This window comes from Amblyraja radiata, chromosome 32, assembly GCF_010909765.2.
Source record: "Amblyraja radiata isolate CabotCenter1 chromosome 32, sAmbRad1.1.pri, whole genome shotgun sequence".
Classification (NCBI taxonomy): domain Eukaryota; kingdom Metazoa; phylum Chordata; class Chondrichthyes; order Rajiformes; family Rajidae; genus Amblyraja; species Amblyraja radiata.
This window is the reverse complement of record NC_045987.1, coordinates 9748022-9765667: the sequence shown is the minus strand read 5'-3', so window position 1 is coordinate 9765667 and position 17646 is coordinate 9748022. Positions and strand designations below refer to the sequence as shown.

The 17646-nt window shown below is 43.3% G+C and overlaps 1 protein-coding gene across 5 annotated transcripts in view; it reads right to left on the bottom strand.

The window, feature by feature from the left end:
- slc25a25 (solute carrier family 25 member 25) overlaps positions 1-13342 on the bottom strand; it is a 46906-nt gene extending 33564 nt beyond the window's left edge. For 2 of the 5 annotated variants that reach the window (XM_033049154.1, XM_033049155.1), the window contains exon 1: positions 12964-13335. Coding sequence is in view for 1 of the 5 variants with exons in the window: in XM_033049153.1 (XP_032905044.1) it covers positions 12964-13191 (228 nt within the window). In the remaining 4 variants the exon portion in view is untranslated. Of the gene's footprint in view, positions 1-2473; positions 2751-12963 lie in introns of those variants that run through there. The other 3 variants (XR_004416668.1, XR_004416669.1, XM_033049153.1) reach the window with 3 other exon arrangements.
- Positions 13343-17646: the final 4304 nt, after the last annotated feature.

The window sequence follows — 17646 nt, the reverse complement described above, 5'->3', positions numbered from 1 at the left end:
TTGTGAAACTTAGGTGTATGTGTGGTAAGAGTTGCAGAATCCTTCTTCAGACTAGAAACTTCACGAAATTATTTTTTTTCTAGAGACGCTGAGTTAACCCAGAAATCTGTGTCTATCTTCGTTATAACACAGAATGAAAATTTTAAATCATTATTAAACAAATAGGTAATCGGCTCAACCTGCAATTTCAACCAGAGACCAAGTGATGGAGCAATTATGGTTTCCCCACCAGATTCAAACTTTTTCTGGAGTTTCCTTGTTAGAAGGGCAAAGGGCTTGCTCTTCGGGACACAACATGTAGAAGCCTGGGTCTCCCTAGCTGAATTTAAACTTTCACCACCCCTAAACACCTCTAAGGCACCTGCTGGGAATATGTTTGTATAAGTTCCCAGAGATGACACACCATCCAAACTGCCAGTTTGGACTGACGGGAAAATGTAGTGCAGATTTGTATCTTGGAGTATCTGCACAACAATCATTTCAAGACAATATTTGAAATAAGACAAGCTACTTGTTTTAAGAAAAATATTAATTTAAATTCTACTGCTGCCACAAAGGCCTGCCGTTCCTCCTCCCCTTTTAGTGGAACTTAGCTAGCCATGTACAAGATCTACAACAGTAACTCAAAACTGCTTTAACAGCATCTAGCAAACTCATGACCATCATCAACTAATCAAGTCGTCAAGTTTATTGTCATATGCACAAGTATCTAAAATAAATATTTTTGGTATGATACAATAGAACTTTATTTATCCCAGGAGGGAAATTGGTCTGCCATCTCATTGGTACATCAGACCAAAGGCACAGAAAGACAAATATTTTACACTTAAAATGTGATTTGCGATTTTTAAACCAGTTTCAACAATCACTTTTTATGTGAACATTAAAAATTAGAGAGAGCCAGGGAGAAGATAGTATTGCTCAAATAAAAAGGAGGGGACCTATGCTTGAAGTCGGAGGATGTAGGCGAGGTACTAAACAAGTATTTTGCATCTGTATTCAGAGTGTAGTAGAGGCAAGGAATAGAGGATCCTGTACAGGCAGACTTGGCATCATGTTCGGCAGAAACATTATGGGCCAAAGGGCCCTTTCCTGTGTAGGAAAGAATGGCAGATGCTGGTTTAAATCGAAGGTAGACACAAAATGCTGGAGTAACTCAGGCAGCATCTCTGGAGAGAAGGAATGGGTGACGTTGCAGATCGAGTCATTTTCTTCAGACCCTTTCCTGTGCTGTACTGTTCTATGCTTGGTATATTCTGCTACAACAACTATTTGCACAACTAATCCAAATTTCTATTTATGAATTTCCATTATTTTCCCAAATGCAGCAAGACCGATATTAAATTTAAGGGACAGCACGATTTCATATAATTTAACCAGCAGAAAATGACTACTATTATATTTCATGTTTTGGATTTCTATCATAAAACCTGTCAGTACAATGTTCTGCCACATTCAAACTAGTTTCAATATTATATCGCATAAATTACAATATAGGAGCGTTTTTCAACATATTCAGTTCATCTTAAAGAGGATACGCAATTGGATTTTCATTAACTTCCAGATCTTCTGCAATTCCTCTGGAGGGCTATCTCAGAGCTGGAAGGAAATTGGGAACTTTCCACGAAAATCCAATTGAAATTTTAAGAAATATATATGAATAAGCAAAATGTAAACTTTAACACCATTTTTCGGAGCAAAGAACCTTTCTTTAAATTTTGAAAACTAGTTTCAAGCATGTACCCAATGTTTTAACTCTATATTCCAAAGAAATTTGCAATCATATCATGGAAAATAAATCATAGTTTATATGCAGAAAGAGGGATTCCAAATTCCAGGTTTCAAACTGCATTCAAGCATGGTGAGGCACACTTGATAAACAAAGATAAGAAATACTGCACCAGAAAAGACACGCACTCTATCACATACACCTGACATTATTTCAGAAAGACCAACATTGATATATCATCATGCAATCAATCAAATAAATACAATTGTTCTTTACTTTCCTGAAGAGCAGCAAAGCACTTTAACTTAACTGGGCAGAAAATTTAATACATTTTAAAAGTAATTAAAGATATATTGAATTCCATATCTCCTATTAAAATAATTCCATAACTCCATTAAAATAATCTTTTGATACTCATTGTTTAAATACCTTGCTAAATTCAATTTCCAGATAAAATTTATTAAGCCATTCGGTAAATAACTGTCAAATGCAATTCTAAAAAAAAATGGAAGCATACATTTTTAGGAAAAAAATCTGAATAATCATTTTGACTCTTGTATTAACAAGTTTAAATATGAATACTTCATGCATGATTGTTCTGCCATTTTTACAAAAAGATAAAAAAATGGATTTTGGCAAAACTTGAGTTCAAATCATCTGCTATAATCTATGTAACATAAAACATCCTTTAAGAATTAGTGAAAGAAAATATTTAACTCCAACCACAGAATCGCTACGCGTTACCTTTACTGGCTCCTGCACAGATTTTTGATCCTGCCCATGACACTTTGCATCAGCATCAACCCCATCCTGTTTGTTAGTGGATGTCCCATGCCTTTCAGTTGCATTATCTGTGCAATTGTTCTGTTCTCCTCCCAATCCTGCTTCCTGACATTGAACTTTCAAGAATAATTTATGGAAGTACTCATATAAAGCTTTTAACATCCTGCACTCTTAGGAGTTTGATACTTGAAATCTCTACCTCTCCCACTGGAGAGATGCTGCAGCACCTACACTATGTAATACACTGAACTACAGGCCAAAAATGGTATGCGAATAAAGCTCAATCTCTTTCTCTCTGCAATGTCGCAAAGCCTGCAGGTTCAATGCAGCATTTTCCCAGCCACTCATAGAACAAGATACTAACATGCTTCATTTCAAAACCACCTTTCAGCAAATCAAATTTAAATGTCTAAAGCCAAAGCATCTACAGTGTCATGGTTGACAAAAAATTGCTGAACAATTCATACTGATCAATAGTTTTCATATTTGTCATACCAGATTATTATGTTTCATGTGCAGACAGTTTAACTGAGATGGATTGAACACCAGCTAACACCATTGTGCAAAAATTCTGGAGGAAATACTGGCTGATTTAATCGAATTAACATTCGCATCAGCTTATCAAACAGTATAAATTTGTTCAGAGAAAGCACTTGACAATTGTGCACCATTCTTACCCCAAGTTTTTCGAAGTCTACAATTAAAGTCTAAAATGATACAAACTACGTTGCCAATTAAGCTAACATAACAAAAACAAAATACTGTACTACATTTTTTTTTACACATGGATAGTGTGCCTATTGTTTCAAAAAACTAAAATTGGCACAATTAACATTTAAATAAAAACAGGTTAATCCACATATCTAAATGACTAGAAATCAAACTAATGAAAGCACCGAAATGACGATCAAAATGGATTCTCATCCCAATATATCAGAATTCATTGATGTGGCTCAACATGGTAGTAATAACAATCTGTATTGCAGCCATTCAGATCAACTTATTTTGATACCTTCACTTTCCAATAAGTTGCAAGTAAAAGTTATCAAAGTGGAAGACATTTTGTATTTTTTTTCTATCTGTTAATTTTATGGGGTGCATGTTGCCTGGGTTTCAACAACTAAATTACAGAGATAGGTTGAATAAGTTAGGTCTTTATTCTCTGGAGCGCAGAAGGTTAAAGGGGGGACTTGATAGAGGTCTTTAAAATGATGAGAGGGATAGACAGAGTTGACGTGATCAAGCTTTTCCCTTTGAGAATAGGGAAGATTCAAACAAGAGGACATGACTTCAGAATTAAGGGACAGAAGTTTAGGGGTAACATGAGGGGGAACTTCTTTACTCAGAGAGTGGTAGCGGTGTGGAATGAGCTTCCAGTGGAAGTGGTGGCGGCAGGTTCGTTGGTATCATTTAAAAATAAATTGGATAGTCATATGGATGAGAAGGGAATGGAGGGTTATGGTATGAGTGCAGGCAGGTGGGACTAAGGGAAAAAAAGTTGTTCGGCACGGACTTGTAGGGCCGAGATGGCCTGTTTCCGTGCTGTAATTGTTATATGGTTATATGTTATGTTACTGTCTAAACACACGATTTATATTTTTCTGTTTTTAATAAATGGATGTCCAATGTAAAAAGTATTCCTAATGTTTGCCATTGCCAAACTGCATTACATTTGGTTTTGACAATTATCACCCTGTTAGGTAAACTGGAATCTAACGAGACACATCACATTTACAGCTCAAAACTAAACAGCAGCAAAGGAATCTGAATAGAAAAAAAATCATATATTACTTGGATGACTTAAATAGGACATCTAATCACTGAATCCTGCAGGAGATTGGAAATAATGATACAAAATATTTCAAAACCAACAACAGCAACTCGGGATATTAATAGTTAACTAGACCAAGCTGATGAAGCTGTTTTTGAAATGAGGCCTTCCCCCCTGACATCACCGGAAGGTGGTGGAATTTTCTGTTTTACTGTACCGTTGGGGCGGTGGGGGCGCAATGTGACGTCACTGGAAGCTGGTGTTTGAAAAGGTGGGTTTGGTTTATATTGAAACTTTAATCTTGAATAACCCGGGGGGTGGGAGGGGGCTGGGGGTGTGAATATCCTGTGGGGGGAGGGGGGTGGCACTCAGCAGCTTGAGAGCCCATTGTGATTATCATCACTGGAAGCTCCTGGAAAAAAGGCTGTCTGGGAGAAGCTGCAGTTACTGCTGGCAACGTCCTATTGTGATGTCATTATGGCACTCGGCAGCTTGAGAGCCCATTGTGGTTGGTGCATTGTGAGTGGCACTGTGACATCATCATTGGAAAGTCCTGGAAAAAGGCTGTGTGCGAGAACCGTTTTTTGCCTTTTTAAAAAAAACTTGAATAGTCAATAACTTGTGAAATATAGGATGAAATCTTAAGTGAACCCGATTACTGCGTGGAGGGGGAAAATGAGTCAGTATATGTAAAAATTTAAGCGCTACCGTGCAGCGTTTTGACGAAGGTAGAAAAACACACACACACACACGCGAGATGACACTTTTAATAGTATATAGATTACACCGCAGTCATCTGTAAGAAAGAAACTTTCAAGCCCAGGTATGTCTAATCAACTACCTCCTCAACACTTCAAATTAGATGTCATGGTCTTGTACAAGAATAAGTGACAAACAACAATCTTAATTTCAAAAACGAATTGCCACAAAATCCAATCCAGTTCACCGACGTCTGATATAAATGCCTTGGCTTCTTTGGCCTTAGTAAGTCAATTGTCCTAAGCTACAACAAAATAAAACATTGTTCGGGCACTCGACAAAACATAGTCACATCTGGCATAAACTTTTCTGTAATATTTCAGAATATGTTAACATTTGGCAGGCTTGCCTAACAGAGCAGACAAGCAATCGACTGACAAAAATCACACTTTTACTCAAAAATGGTCCCAGAGTATGAACTCTTGCAGCTGCAAGTCAAATTCACCAAATGTGGCAGTATACAGTCCAGACAGTAGACCCAGCCACCTCCAAAATTAACTGCTGATTTCCTCCTACCATCTTCTTCAGTATAAATGTTGAGCATCATTTGGAAGAACACCAAGAGGAAGAAAGGCATATACAGTGCCCTCCATAATGTTTGGGACAAAGACCCATCATTTATTTATGTGCCTCTATACTCCACAATGTGAGATTTGTAATAGAAAAAAAAAAATCACATGTGGTTAAAGTGCACATTGTCAGATTTTATTAAAGACCATTTTTATACATTTTGGTTTCATCATGTCGAAATTACAGCTGTGTTTATACATAGTCCCCCCACCCCCCTATTTCAGGGCACCATAATGTTTGGGACTCATGGCTACACAGGTGTTGGTAATTGCACAGGTGTGTTTAATGCAGGTATAAGAGAGCTCTCAGCATCTAGTATTTCCTCCAGTCTTTCCATCACATTTGGAGACTTTTATTGCTGTTTATCAACACTAGGACCAAAGTTGTGCCAATGAAAGTCAAATAAACGATATGAGACTGAGGAACAAGAATACAACTTTCAGAGACATCAGTCAAACCTTAGGCTTACCAAAATCAACCGTTTGGAACATCATTAAGAAGAAAGAGCACTGGTGAACTTACTAATCACAAAGGGACTGGCGGCCAAGGAAGACATCCACAGCTGACGACAGAAGAATTCTCTCTATAATAAACAAACATCCCCGAACACCTGTACGACAGATCAGAAACACTCTTCAGGAGTCAGGTGTGGATTTGTCAATGACCACTGTCTGCAGAAGACTTCATGAACAGAAATACAGAGGCAACACTGCAAGATGCAAACCACTGATTACCCGCGAAAATAAGATAGCCAGGTTACAAGTTTGCCAAGAAGTACATAAAAGAGCAACCACAGTTCTGGAAAAAAGGTCTTGTGGACAGATGAGACGAAGATTAACTTATATCAGTGATGGCAAGAGCAAAGTATGGAGGAGCGAAGTAACTGCCCAAGATCCATATCATACCACATCATCTGTGAAACACGGTGGTGGGGGTGTTATGGCCTGGGCATGTATGGCTGCTTAAGGTACTGCTCATTTATCTTCATTGATGATACAACTGCTGATGGTAGTAGCATAATGAATTCCGAAGTGTATAGACACATCCTATCTGCTCAAGTTCAAACAAATGCCTCAAAACTCATTGGCTCGTGGTTCATTCTACAGCAAGACAATGTTCCCAAACATACTGCTAAAGCAATAAAGGAGTTTTTCAAAGCTAATAAATGGTCAATTCTTGAGTGGTCAAGTCAATCACCCGATCTGAACCCAATTGAGCATGTATTTTATATGCTGAAGAGAAAACTGCAGGGGACTAGCCCCCAAAACAAGCATAACCTAAAGATGGCTTTAATACAGGCCTGGCAAAGCATCACCAGAGAAGACACCCAGCAACTGGTGATGTCCATGAATCACAGACCAAGCAGTCATTGCATGCAAAGGATATGCAACAAAATACTAAACATGACTACTTTCATTTACATGACAATGCTGTGTCCCAAACATTAATGTGCCCTGAAATGGGGGGGACAATGTTGTGTTCTTTCTTTCTTGCTCGGAGAGGACTGCTCATCCACCTAGCTTACTTATGAGTAAAACTGCATCATGATGAATGGCCAACACAGCACCAGGGTTTCAGCCCCTGATTATACTACATCAACTCTCTGGTCAGAGCTAGCTGGGGACGGAAGAGAGTGGCGGGGCATCATGAAGCAGATGGCACCACTCAACACAGAGTTGGAGAAAACGCGATAGATAGATGTATAAGCACTGCTATAATTTCTGCATGGTGAACAGCATCAGCAATTTACAAACCAATTTAGTTATCCATGTCCAGACGTCTTTGCAATTCTACCTTGTGTCCAAATTCAATGCTCAAAGCTGGGAAAGCACATCTCAGACGCGCTTGATCCGCAACATAGGAGCACCGCAAGGCTGCGCACTCTCCCCTCTCCTTTACTCTCTCTACACCAACGACTGCACCTCCACAGACTCCTCCGTCAAGCTTCTCAAATTTGCAGAAGATACAACCCTGATCGGACTGATCCAGGATGGTGAGGAATCTGTCTACAGACAGGAAGTGATATAGCTGGCGTCCTGGTGTCATCGCAACAACCTGGAGCTCAATGCTCTCAAGACGGTGGAATTGATTGTAGACTTTAGGAGAGCTCCCTCTCCCCTCCCCCACTCACTATCAACAACACCACAGTCACATATGTGGAGTCATTTAAGTTCCTTAGAACCATCATCTCCAGGGACCTTAAATGGGAGGCCGCCATCTATTACATAATCAAAAAGGCCCAACAGAGGATGTACTTCCTGCGGCAGTTGAGGAAACACAATCTGCCACAGGCAATGATGGTCCTATCATGGAGTCTGTCCTCATCTTCTCCATCATGGTCTGGTTCGGCTCAGCCACCAAGCATGACATCGTAAGTTGCAGCGTATCGTTCAATCAGCCATGAAGGTTGTTGGCTGCAACCTTCTCCCCATCAACGAACTGTACACTGCAAGGGCCAGGAAGCGAGCGGGCAAGATCATCTCTGACCCCTCTCACCCTGGCCACAAACTCTTTGAAGCACTTCCTTCTGGAAGGCGACTCCAGACTGTCAAAGCCGCCGCAGCCAGACATAAAAACAGCTTTTTTCCCCCACAAGCTGTAGCTCGACTCAACAGCCAAAATTATGTAGCCTCCTTTTGCTCTGGTATTTTATTTCAATCTTCACGTGTCATTTATAATGTTTTATTTTTAATTGTTTACGGTATATCGTGTTGTTACTTGCGAGCAAAGCACCAAGGCAAATTCCTTGTATGTATACATACTTGGCTAATAAAATGTATTCAATCCAAGTCAGGAGTCCGGTTATATGCCCCGTTTGAACTCACTTGTAACGTTAGAACTGATTGGCTTGCTGATAAAATAAGCGAGTCCGGTATTACAACTGCGCATGCCCAGGTCATGGGTCATTCGGGATAAACATTCTCTTCAGCCGAGTTACTGTGTGTGTACGGACCTGCGTATTCATTTCAATGATTTATAAATAAATGTATCCATCAAATATGTCAGCAGTAGGCCACAGCGTACTGCAGGCTGCACAAGTCCACAATTGTATCTATTTAAATTATTGACTCAATACAGCACCAGCCTTGAAAATGCAAGAATACCCGGAACGAACCTGTCAATTACCAAATCCCTGACATTAGCCCGAGCCACAGCCATTCAAATTCGATATGAATGAATAAATGAATAAGTTTATTGACCAAGTATGTACACATACAAGGAATTTGTCTTGGTGCTCCACTTGCATGTAACAACTTGACATACAGTAACAATTAAGAATGACACATAAAACATTAAATATGATTGATTTACACAAATTACAAGTTGTGTGGTCAACCAATTTAACAGTCCTTACATTCCTATCTAAACAACCTTCCTGGATTGATGATACAATGAGGATGCTGCTTTGTGTCCCTAGGTGGCATAGTGCCAGTCAATTGTTCGTGTCCACTAGAGTGCCAACCTGTGAGGCACTCTTAAGACAGCTGATGTTTAGTTTTATGTGTCGACTGGACAAGTCAGAGAACCATATAATTGAAGCACTAGTCAGCCCTCTGAAAAGCTGCTATAGATTCACTTCTAGGCTAAGACTGCATTGGTGCAATAGCTTGTATATTTTATAGGCTAATATGCAATTTTTTTAATGTATTTTTGTATCTTCTTGTTTTTCTGTTTGATGTGTTATATGGACCTGTGTCTGTAATAAAGCTTTAATAATAATGATAATAATTGAAGGAAATTAGGAGAATGTGCTGTGTGGGGGGTAGGTTGGAAATTTCAGATTGGATTCGAACAGGCTGGTTAAACTTTTGAGGTGGGTTGGCTTAAATAAAGATGCTGTCGCTTTAATCTCTGGGGTTTGTTCCAGTCTGTCAGGGCACACAGTTGGGAGCTGGGTCCGGGTGACCAGGCGGTGATAATTATGAGAATTTGCAGCCATTTGAACCGCAGCCAAACGAGAGGCTTCACTCAGGAGTGAGTCGCAGCTCCCCAGCTGACGGGACCTGTACTCGCTCTCTTTGGAGGCACCGCCCACCCCAGCGAGTGGGCAAACACGGAGCCAACCCATAATATGAGTGGGAGCATTTTCTCAGTCAGACTTTGTCGACAGTTAGGGTGGGGGATCTGGGAGAGAGAGACGCACAAATGGAACAGTTTAATAACGACCCATTAAAATCGGCCCTTCGACCACTCGGCAACCTGGGTTGAACTGACCTGCAGCCCTCTCGCTAGCTCGCTGCGTGCCCAATCCTATCGCAGAACCTCCACAAAATCTCCGGGCTTCGGGTAACACCTGCACAAAGAACCTCTGCCAACAAGGGCTGGTGAACTGTTCTGGTCAACTTGCACTGGGCGAGATGGCTGGGAGAAACGCACCGCAACCACCGCAAACTTGACCCTCCACTCAATCTATCCAATATTAAAGGACAGGCATTTCGCAGTTAAGTGTCTTATATCGGATTGGCGGATCCTTCACAGGGCCAACCCTGTACTCAGTTTTCCTCAGAGATGGATCTTTGCCTTAACGGTACATTCACACCGCCTGTAGATAAAGCATCAGCCCACATCACACTTATAGTCGCTGCCTGCCTCAGATTAAATATATTTTTACACGTAATTTATGAATAAAGATAAGAAAATGTTTCAAATACAAGTAATATTTTTTTATACTAGTAGAAAACACAATAAGGATTAAATGAAAATAATAAATTCCTTAACTTTTTGAATATCTCACAATTGTAGATTAATTAACCGAACTAGAACTGGGCCTGTGTAAGTGGTGTGTGAACAGCAGAACAAGAAAGGAAGCTATTGAGTTGACAGAATTCTAGATTAATTCCTTGGTAGAACAGTTAACAATTTATACAGTTTATACGGCGCTGCGTTTGCTTTTTCTTTATCCCAAATGACATTGACAAAACCCAAGATTCCTTGTGTTTATCGAGATACCGAACTCGCTTATAAGAGAGCTCGGTATTCCGACTGCGCACGCCCAGGTCATAGGTCACTCGCTATAAACATTCTCGGTAGCTGTGCTGCTGCGTTGTGTGCAGGCTTGCGTTTCGTCCGTGGTCGGGATCGGGCCTGGGTCTCTGGTGCAGAGTTGCTGCTGGGCCGTCCCCGTCGTCCCATCCCTGTCCGGGGACTGCCGGAAGCGGCTCTGGGCTGGCGGGGCGGTTGCGGCACTGTACGTGCAGCCGGCGCGGGGTTCTTGGTTCTTGGTCCTCCAAAATATTCCAAATGGAATTTAAACTGGAGGTGGTGGAGGGAGGACTTATGCCAGAAGGGTTATTGGGAAGAAAGAGCTACTTTAAATTTAGTTGCATCTGGTTGGGTAACTATAGTAGGGTGGAGATTATTCCATGCTTTAACTGTGCGGGGGAAGAACGAATTGCTGTACACATCTGTCTTTGTAGCTGGAATCACAAATTGGATAGAATGCCCTCGTCTGCTCCTAATTGGTTTGGGTTTGGTGTAGGTGTCGAGCTGACCATTTAACACCCACCAACCTCCTCTCCCCCACTCATTCCCCGCCTTCCCAACCCTCCTCTATCCAACTCCTTCCTCATCTCCCATTCCCCCCTTCTCCTCCTCCGTTACTGTCTCTCTCCCTCCCACCATGCCGGCCCCCTTTCCATCCCTTCCTGTCCACCCCCGTCTTGCCTACCGCCTCCCTCAACATCCCATCCCACCGACTAACTCTTCTTCCCTCACCCCCATGGAAACCCGTGTCCCCCACCTTACTCCTCCTTCCACTCCCCTGGGGTGGAGGCGCTGGCTCCAGCTCGGCTCTGCCTATCCAGCCGGGTTGGCTGGCAGCCCTGGACTGGCTCCAGATCGGCTCTGCTCCGGCTCCCGGGGAGGTTGTTCCCCAGCGGGCCGGGGACCGTCGGCTGCGCCTCTCGCCTCGTCCAGTGGCTGTCGTTTGTCCCCTCGGTGCCGGCGGGGCTAATCGCCGGACATTGGCGGGGTGCACACAGGGTGCTGCGGTGTCGCGGCGGGCCAGGCAACATCTCTTGGGCAACATTTATTGGGACGACAGATGGCACAATGGGCTAAGTGTTCGGCTGGCAACCGGAAGGTAGCCGGTTCGAATCCCGCTTGGAGTGCATACTGTCGTTGTTTCCTTGGGCAAGACACTTCACCCACCTTTGCCTGTGTGTGAATGTGTGTGAGTGATTGGTGGTGGTCGGAGGGGCCGTAGGCGCAGAATGGCAGCCACGCTTCCGTCAGTCTGCCCCAGGGCAGCTGTGGCTTCAGAAGTAGCTTACCACCACCGAGTGTGACTGAGGAGTGAATGAATAATGCGATGTAAAGCGCCTTGAGTATTAGAAAGGCGCTATATAAATCCCATCCATTATTATTATTATCTCTGGAGAAGGGTCTCGACCCGAAATGTCACCCATTCCTTTTCTCCGGGGATGCTGCCTGTCCCGCTGAGCTGCTGCGGCATTTTGTGTGTATCCGCATTGATGGCTGGTGCTTGGCTTTCGCCGGATGGGCTGGCCGGCGGCTGCTTGGTGGGGCGTGGGTGCGGCTGGTGCGGGTTCCTCGGGAGGTGGAGCAGGGTTCTAGATGCCAAAGTGATCTTCATCATGTGAAACCCTAGGGCAACTCTATGTCTCACCACGGGACACCCATCAGGTGTCAATGGTCCAATAAGCGAGTTCAGTATTCCGACTGCGCATGTCCAGGTCATAGATCACTGGAGATAAACATTGCAGGGTGTGGATCTGCTGTGTGTTATCTTTGGTTATCAGACCTTCTTTTCAGTGAGCGCTTCATGCTTCGTGCTGCTCCGTGGGGTCGAGGTCCATGGTCGGGTCTCCGGCGCTGTGGGCGCCACCACTGGGCCGTCCCTGACTCTCTCTCCCCCCCCCCCCCCCCAGGTTTCCGTCCCCATCCAGAGGCGGCTGGAAGTGTCGGGCCGGGCTCGGCGCCGGCTCCAGCCCGGGGACGGGATACCCGGGAGAGGGGACATGGCGGTCCAGCGGCGGCACGACAGCGTTGCGGATGAGTAGCGGGTCTGTTCACGCTCTCCCGTCTCCCACTGGCACCTGCCCCCTTTCTCTCGCTGTTACATCCACTCTCCTACTACCTGGCACTCCCAATCCTCAGATTAAATATTTTTACTCATAAATCATGAATAAAGATAAGAATTTACATACAGATTATAGCGCGTGACATTTGTCAAATCCCATGATTCCTTGCGTTTTACGGAATACCGAACTCGCTTATAAAGCGTTAATGGCGGAATTCCCCGCCCTGATCGGGCTCCACCCAGCAGATAAGCCGGCCGGCACATTTTGTGCCCGGACCGGTAATAAAATAAAATAAAACCTGGACTCACCCTCAGCTCCGATTCAGTCCGGTGGACGCCGAGCCGCGGTAACCCGACCGCCAGATCATCGACGCACACCCCCCCGTCCTGGTTGACATCCAGTTGCTGGAAGAGGACCTGGAAGCGCCGTTCCTGCTCGGCCCGGGCCGCCTGGCAGTGGCTGTCGGCCGGGAACGCCGAGTCGCACTCGCAGAAGTGGCCGCTGATTAATGGCGAGTTGTGGGCACGTTCTTTCATTCCCGGGCGAGCTGGATTCTGAGGAGAAAGGCGGCTCGACGGCTGAAATTTCGAAGGGAAAGTGGAGGAAAAAAAACGAACCCTCGCTCGCGCTCGTTCTTGCCGGTAAAACCAAGTCGCGAGCTTTGGTCGCGAGATCTTTGCTCGTGAGCACTTGCATGGCGGGCGGGGTTTCGATTGACAGCCATGTTAACCAATGGAAACAGAAGGCCGGGCCTGGGGGCGGGCCTTTAACATCATCTTCAGCCACTCACACGCCAGCTCCTGGTGGGCCGGTTCAAACGCGAACCAATCGCACGATACGGCGGCGCCCAAACGACCATCGATAACTGTACACCTCGAATTGAGTTGAAGTCTTCGAAGGCGACATTCAAAAGCTGGGTTGACAGATTTTTTTTCCATGCAGGAACATCATGTACGTAAATTTTCATGTAAGAACAGTACGTGTGTATTTAAAAACACAGCGGAACGGATTATCCGTCCCTTCGAGCCTCCTCGACTATTCATTAGTATCACTACTGATTTTTACCTTTGGTGTCATTTTCCATCTTTATTCACATAACCCCTGATTCCCCTGATATCTAAATGTCTATTGATCTGTTTGTTTTAATGGATTTGTAGGCATCTCTGTGCGTCTGGGTGCATTGGGATGAAGAGCCTTTTTTCATACTGTATAGCTGACAATGACTGGGTTTTCAAAGCCAATTGGGTTAAAGAATTCCAAAATTCACCAGCCTTGAATGATAAACTCTCCTCTTTGTCCCAAACTGCATACTCCTTAATTTGAAATAGTTCCTCTCCCCTTTTCCAAGATTCCTCACGGGGGAAAGCAATTTCCCCTGCATTTCATCTATCAAGCTATTTAAGAATCTATTTCCATGAGATTTCCTCACAAATTTTCTAAAGATGATATGGTCCCATTTACTCGATCTCTCCTCATACAGTAAATTTACTATTCTTTGAATCACTCCAGTGAATCTTTGCGGTGTTCAGTCTATAACAAGTAAATCCTTTCATAGGTGACAGGACAAAAACTGTACACAATAGTTCAGACGAGGTCTCACAATATACAATTACAATAAGAGAATGCAGATACTGTCATCTGTTGCAAAAACAAAGTGCTCTGCAGGTCTGGCTCCTTGAATGCTGCCTGACCCGCTAAGTTCTTCATCACTTTATTTTTTTTATAATAATAGTACAACTTTCTCAATCTTCAAATTCTCTCATAATTAAGATCATCACATTTTCTCTTATTCACTTGGTGCAACTTATCTTGGTGATAGCAATTTATGTAAATTTAATTTCCTCTGAAATCGCACCATTCTCCTGCCATTCAGTACCTTGTTTTTCCACTGTGTGCAACGGTAGATAACTTCAATTTCTCTGCACAATATTTTGTCTGTCATGTTTTTATCCAGTCACTTTGCTTGTTGATCTTTGCTAAATTCCGCCTAGTTTAGTATGATCAGCAAAATTCAATATGTATCATTTCGTTCCCACATCCAAATTGTTGATACAGAGGGAATAAAACCTGAGGGCAGCCTTTTCACACAGAGGGTGGTACTTGAATGGAATGAGCTTCCAAAGGAAGTGTATGAGGCAGGTGGACAGGTACATGGATAGGAAAGGTTTAGAGGGATATAGGTCAAATGCAAGCAAATGGAACTAGGCTTAGATGGCGATCTTGGTCGGCATGGATGAGTTGGGCGGAAGGGCCTAATTTACTGCTGTGTGATTCTTTGATATGGTGCAAAATTAGAATCCAAACAATGATCTCTGCAGTATCCAATGTAGACAAAAATGCTGGAGAAACTCAGCGGGTGAGGCAGCATCTATGGAGCGAAGGAAATAGGCAACGTTTCGGGTTGAGACCTTTCTTCACTTACTTTTCACAAGGCCTGGAACACCTGAATTCTGGCCTTGTGGGTTCCATTTGGTTCTGGCTTGACCAACACTGGGCACAATGCATGTTTGGATTGGAGACCACAATCGGAAAGATTTGAGGGTGAGAACTGTTGACAGATTCCCATGTCAATGGATTACCCTCCCTCCTTCCCCTCCCCTCCCCTCCTGAAGCTCTCCCTCATGATCTCTCATCTCCCAACACCGGTGAATAAAAATTAGGAAAATTACGCTCTATTTCAAACTAGAATGATAAAAGCAGCACATTCAAGTAACTAATCTAGCTTAAATTTCTCACAGTCAGCATAATCAGGGAACATGCATACCTGCATTGTGTGGCTTGGGAATTTGTGAGAATGCCCGACTTGTCTGTGAAATAGCCTTGAAATCAACTCTGCTCTTGTTTTTCATTCATTGTACCATTGGGTGGAGTTTGTTTAAGTGTTGGGATTTGATTTCAACTACTTGTACATTCAACAAAAAGCTACAGTCCCAGTATATAATAAAGACAAAAGAAAAGCTTGGAAACAAGAGAACATTTTGGGTATTGTCAGGTTTAATGGTTAGAATGGGAAATGTGGACGGCTCATATTTCTGTCCTTGCTTTGCTTGATATTTCCCATTAAGTTTCTCTTCAATACCTAGAAAAGTCTCGGGTTTTCCAAATAGGGTACATAATTGTCTAGCTATGTGAAATACTTTACAATGAACCATTTAGATGATGATGGGTGTCCATGACTAGAGATCATAAATTTATAATCAATGCCTGAGAATGAGGGGAGAGATAGGCATGCTCGGAATGTGGACTCCCTTAATCTTCAAGGAGAACCTTGGATAAACATTGTTCATGTAGTAAGTGAAATTTTCTGGTGAAGAAAAAATCATGATGATGAAAAAGCTACTTTTCTTAACAACTAAACCAGGTTCGCTTCTTAATAAACAGACACCACACAAACTGTTTGGTAGACCAGTTCACAACTTTACTTATTATCGGCCGATGGAAGGGAGGGAGAACTCCAGTCAAGTGACCAATGTAGACACTCGACTGTCCTCAGTCCACTTCTCTGAACAACAGAATTACATTGCATTAAATAGGGTTTTTTGTCCCCTTAGCACATTCCACAGACATTAGTCATGGGCAGAGGTACAGGAAAAGGTTTCCACAGAATGCATCACATCAAAGGCATTTTGTTTATTACATGGTACAAGATAACATTGGCCATTTGGTTTACGACATTTTATCTTTCTACTTCCCTGGTTCCTCTCTCGTCCTTCATAAACATTGGCCATTTGGATAATGCCATTTTATCTTCACAGAGATCACCCTAGCTCTTTCGCTGCTTCCTCTCTGTCATTTGGTCCCTCATAAACATTGGCCATTTGGTTTACGGCATCTTACTTCAAAGAGATCTCTCTAGCTTCTCCTCTCTGCTTGTCACTTGGGAGACAATGTTATAGGATTTATTATCTCACACACCGCAACCTGAGGCAAGCCTAATTTGACAATAAATATAAGCTGTAAGCTAGCCCAGAAGCCAATTTAATATCTTCTTATATTTTTAACTAAAATTCGGCTTCATCAATGACACAAGAAATTGTAGATGCTAGAATCTTGAGGACAGCACAAAATGCTGGAGGAACTCAGCTGGTCAGGAAGTATCTATGGTTCAGACTGAAGCGGCCTGACCCAAAAAAAAGGTCTGTCCATTTCCTCCCCAAGTGCTACCTGACCCACTGAATTCATCCAGTAATCAAAATGAACTACAGATGCTGTCATATCAAAGATATGCTGGAGTAACTTAGCGGGTCAGGCTGCATCTCTGGAGAAAACGGCTAGGTGACATTTTGGGTCAGGACCCTTCTTCAGCCAAGTTGTAGGTGGAGAGGGGATCTGGAAGCAAGACCAGGACAAGTCAGAGCTGGCAATAGATTACCTCGGGCAGGGAGGTTCCCTGATAGGCTAATTGTTGGCTAGTGACAGTGTGATCTCAAGAGGGATAGATAGTTGCGAACTGTGGAACTAGTTAACCGACTTTAATGGAGGGCAGGCAGTGTGGGGGGGGGGGGGGGGGGGGGGGAGTGTTTGTAGAAGTTACCTAAAATGAGAGAATGTTCACACCACTGGGTTGAAAACTACCCAAGTGAAATATGAGAGGCTGTTCCTCCAATTTGCATGTGGCCTCACTCAATGGAAGAGGCTCAGGAGAGAATGGTCAGTATGGGAATGGGAAGGAGAGTTAAAATGAGTAGCAAGTGAGAGTAGGCCTTAGTGGACTGAGCGTAACTGTTCAGCGAAACTATAGCCAACTCTACACTGTCACCAATGCACAGGAGTCCACATCTGGAATACCAGATGCAGTAGATGAAGTTAGAGGAGGTGCATGTGAACCTCTGTCTCACATGGAAGGACTATCGGGATCGCTGGATGGAGTTGAGGGAGGAGGTATAAGGCCAGGTGTTGCTGCTCCTGCGGTTGCGGAGAAAGTACCTGGGGAAACGGTGGTTTGGATGAGTGAACCAAGTAATTGCAGAGGACAGAAAGGGGTGGAGATG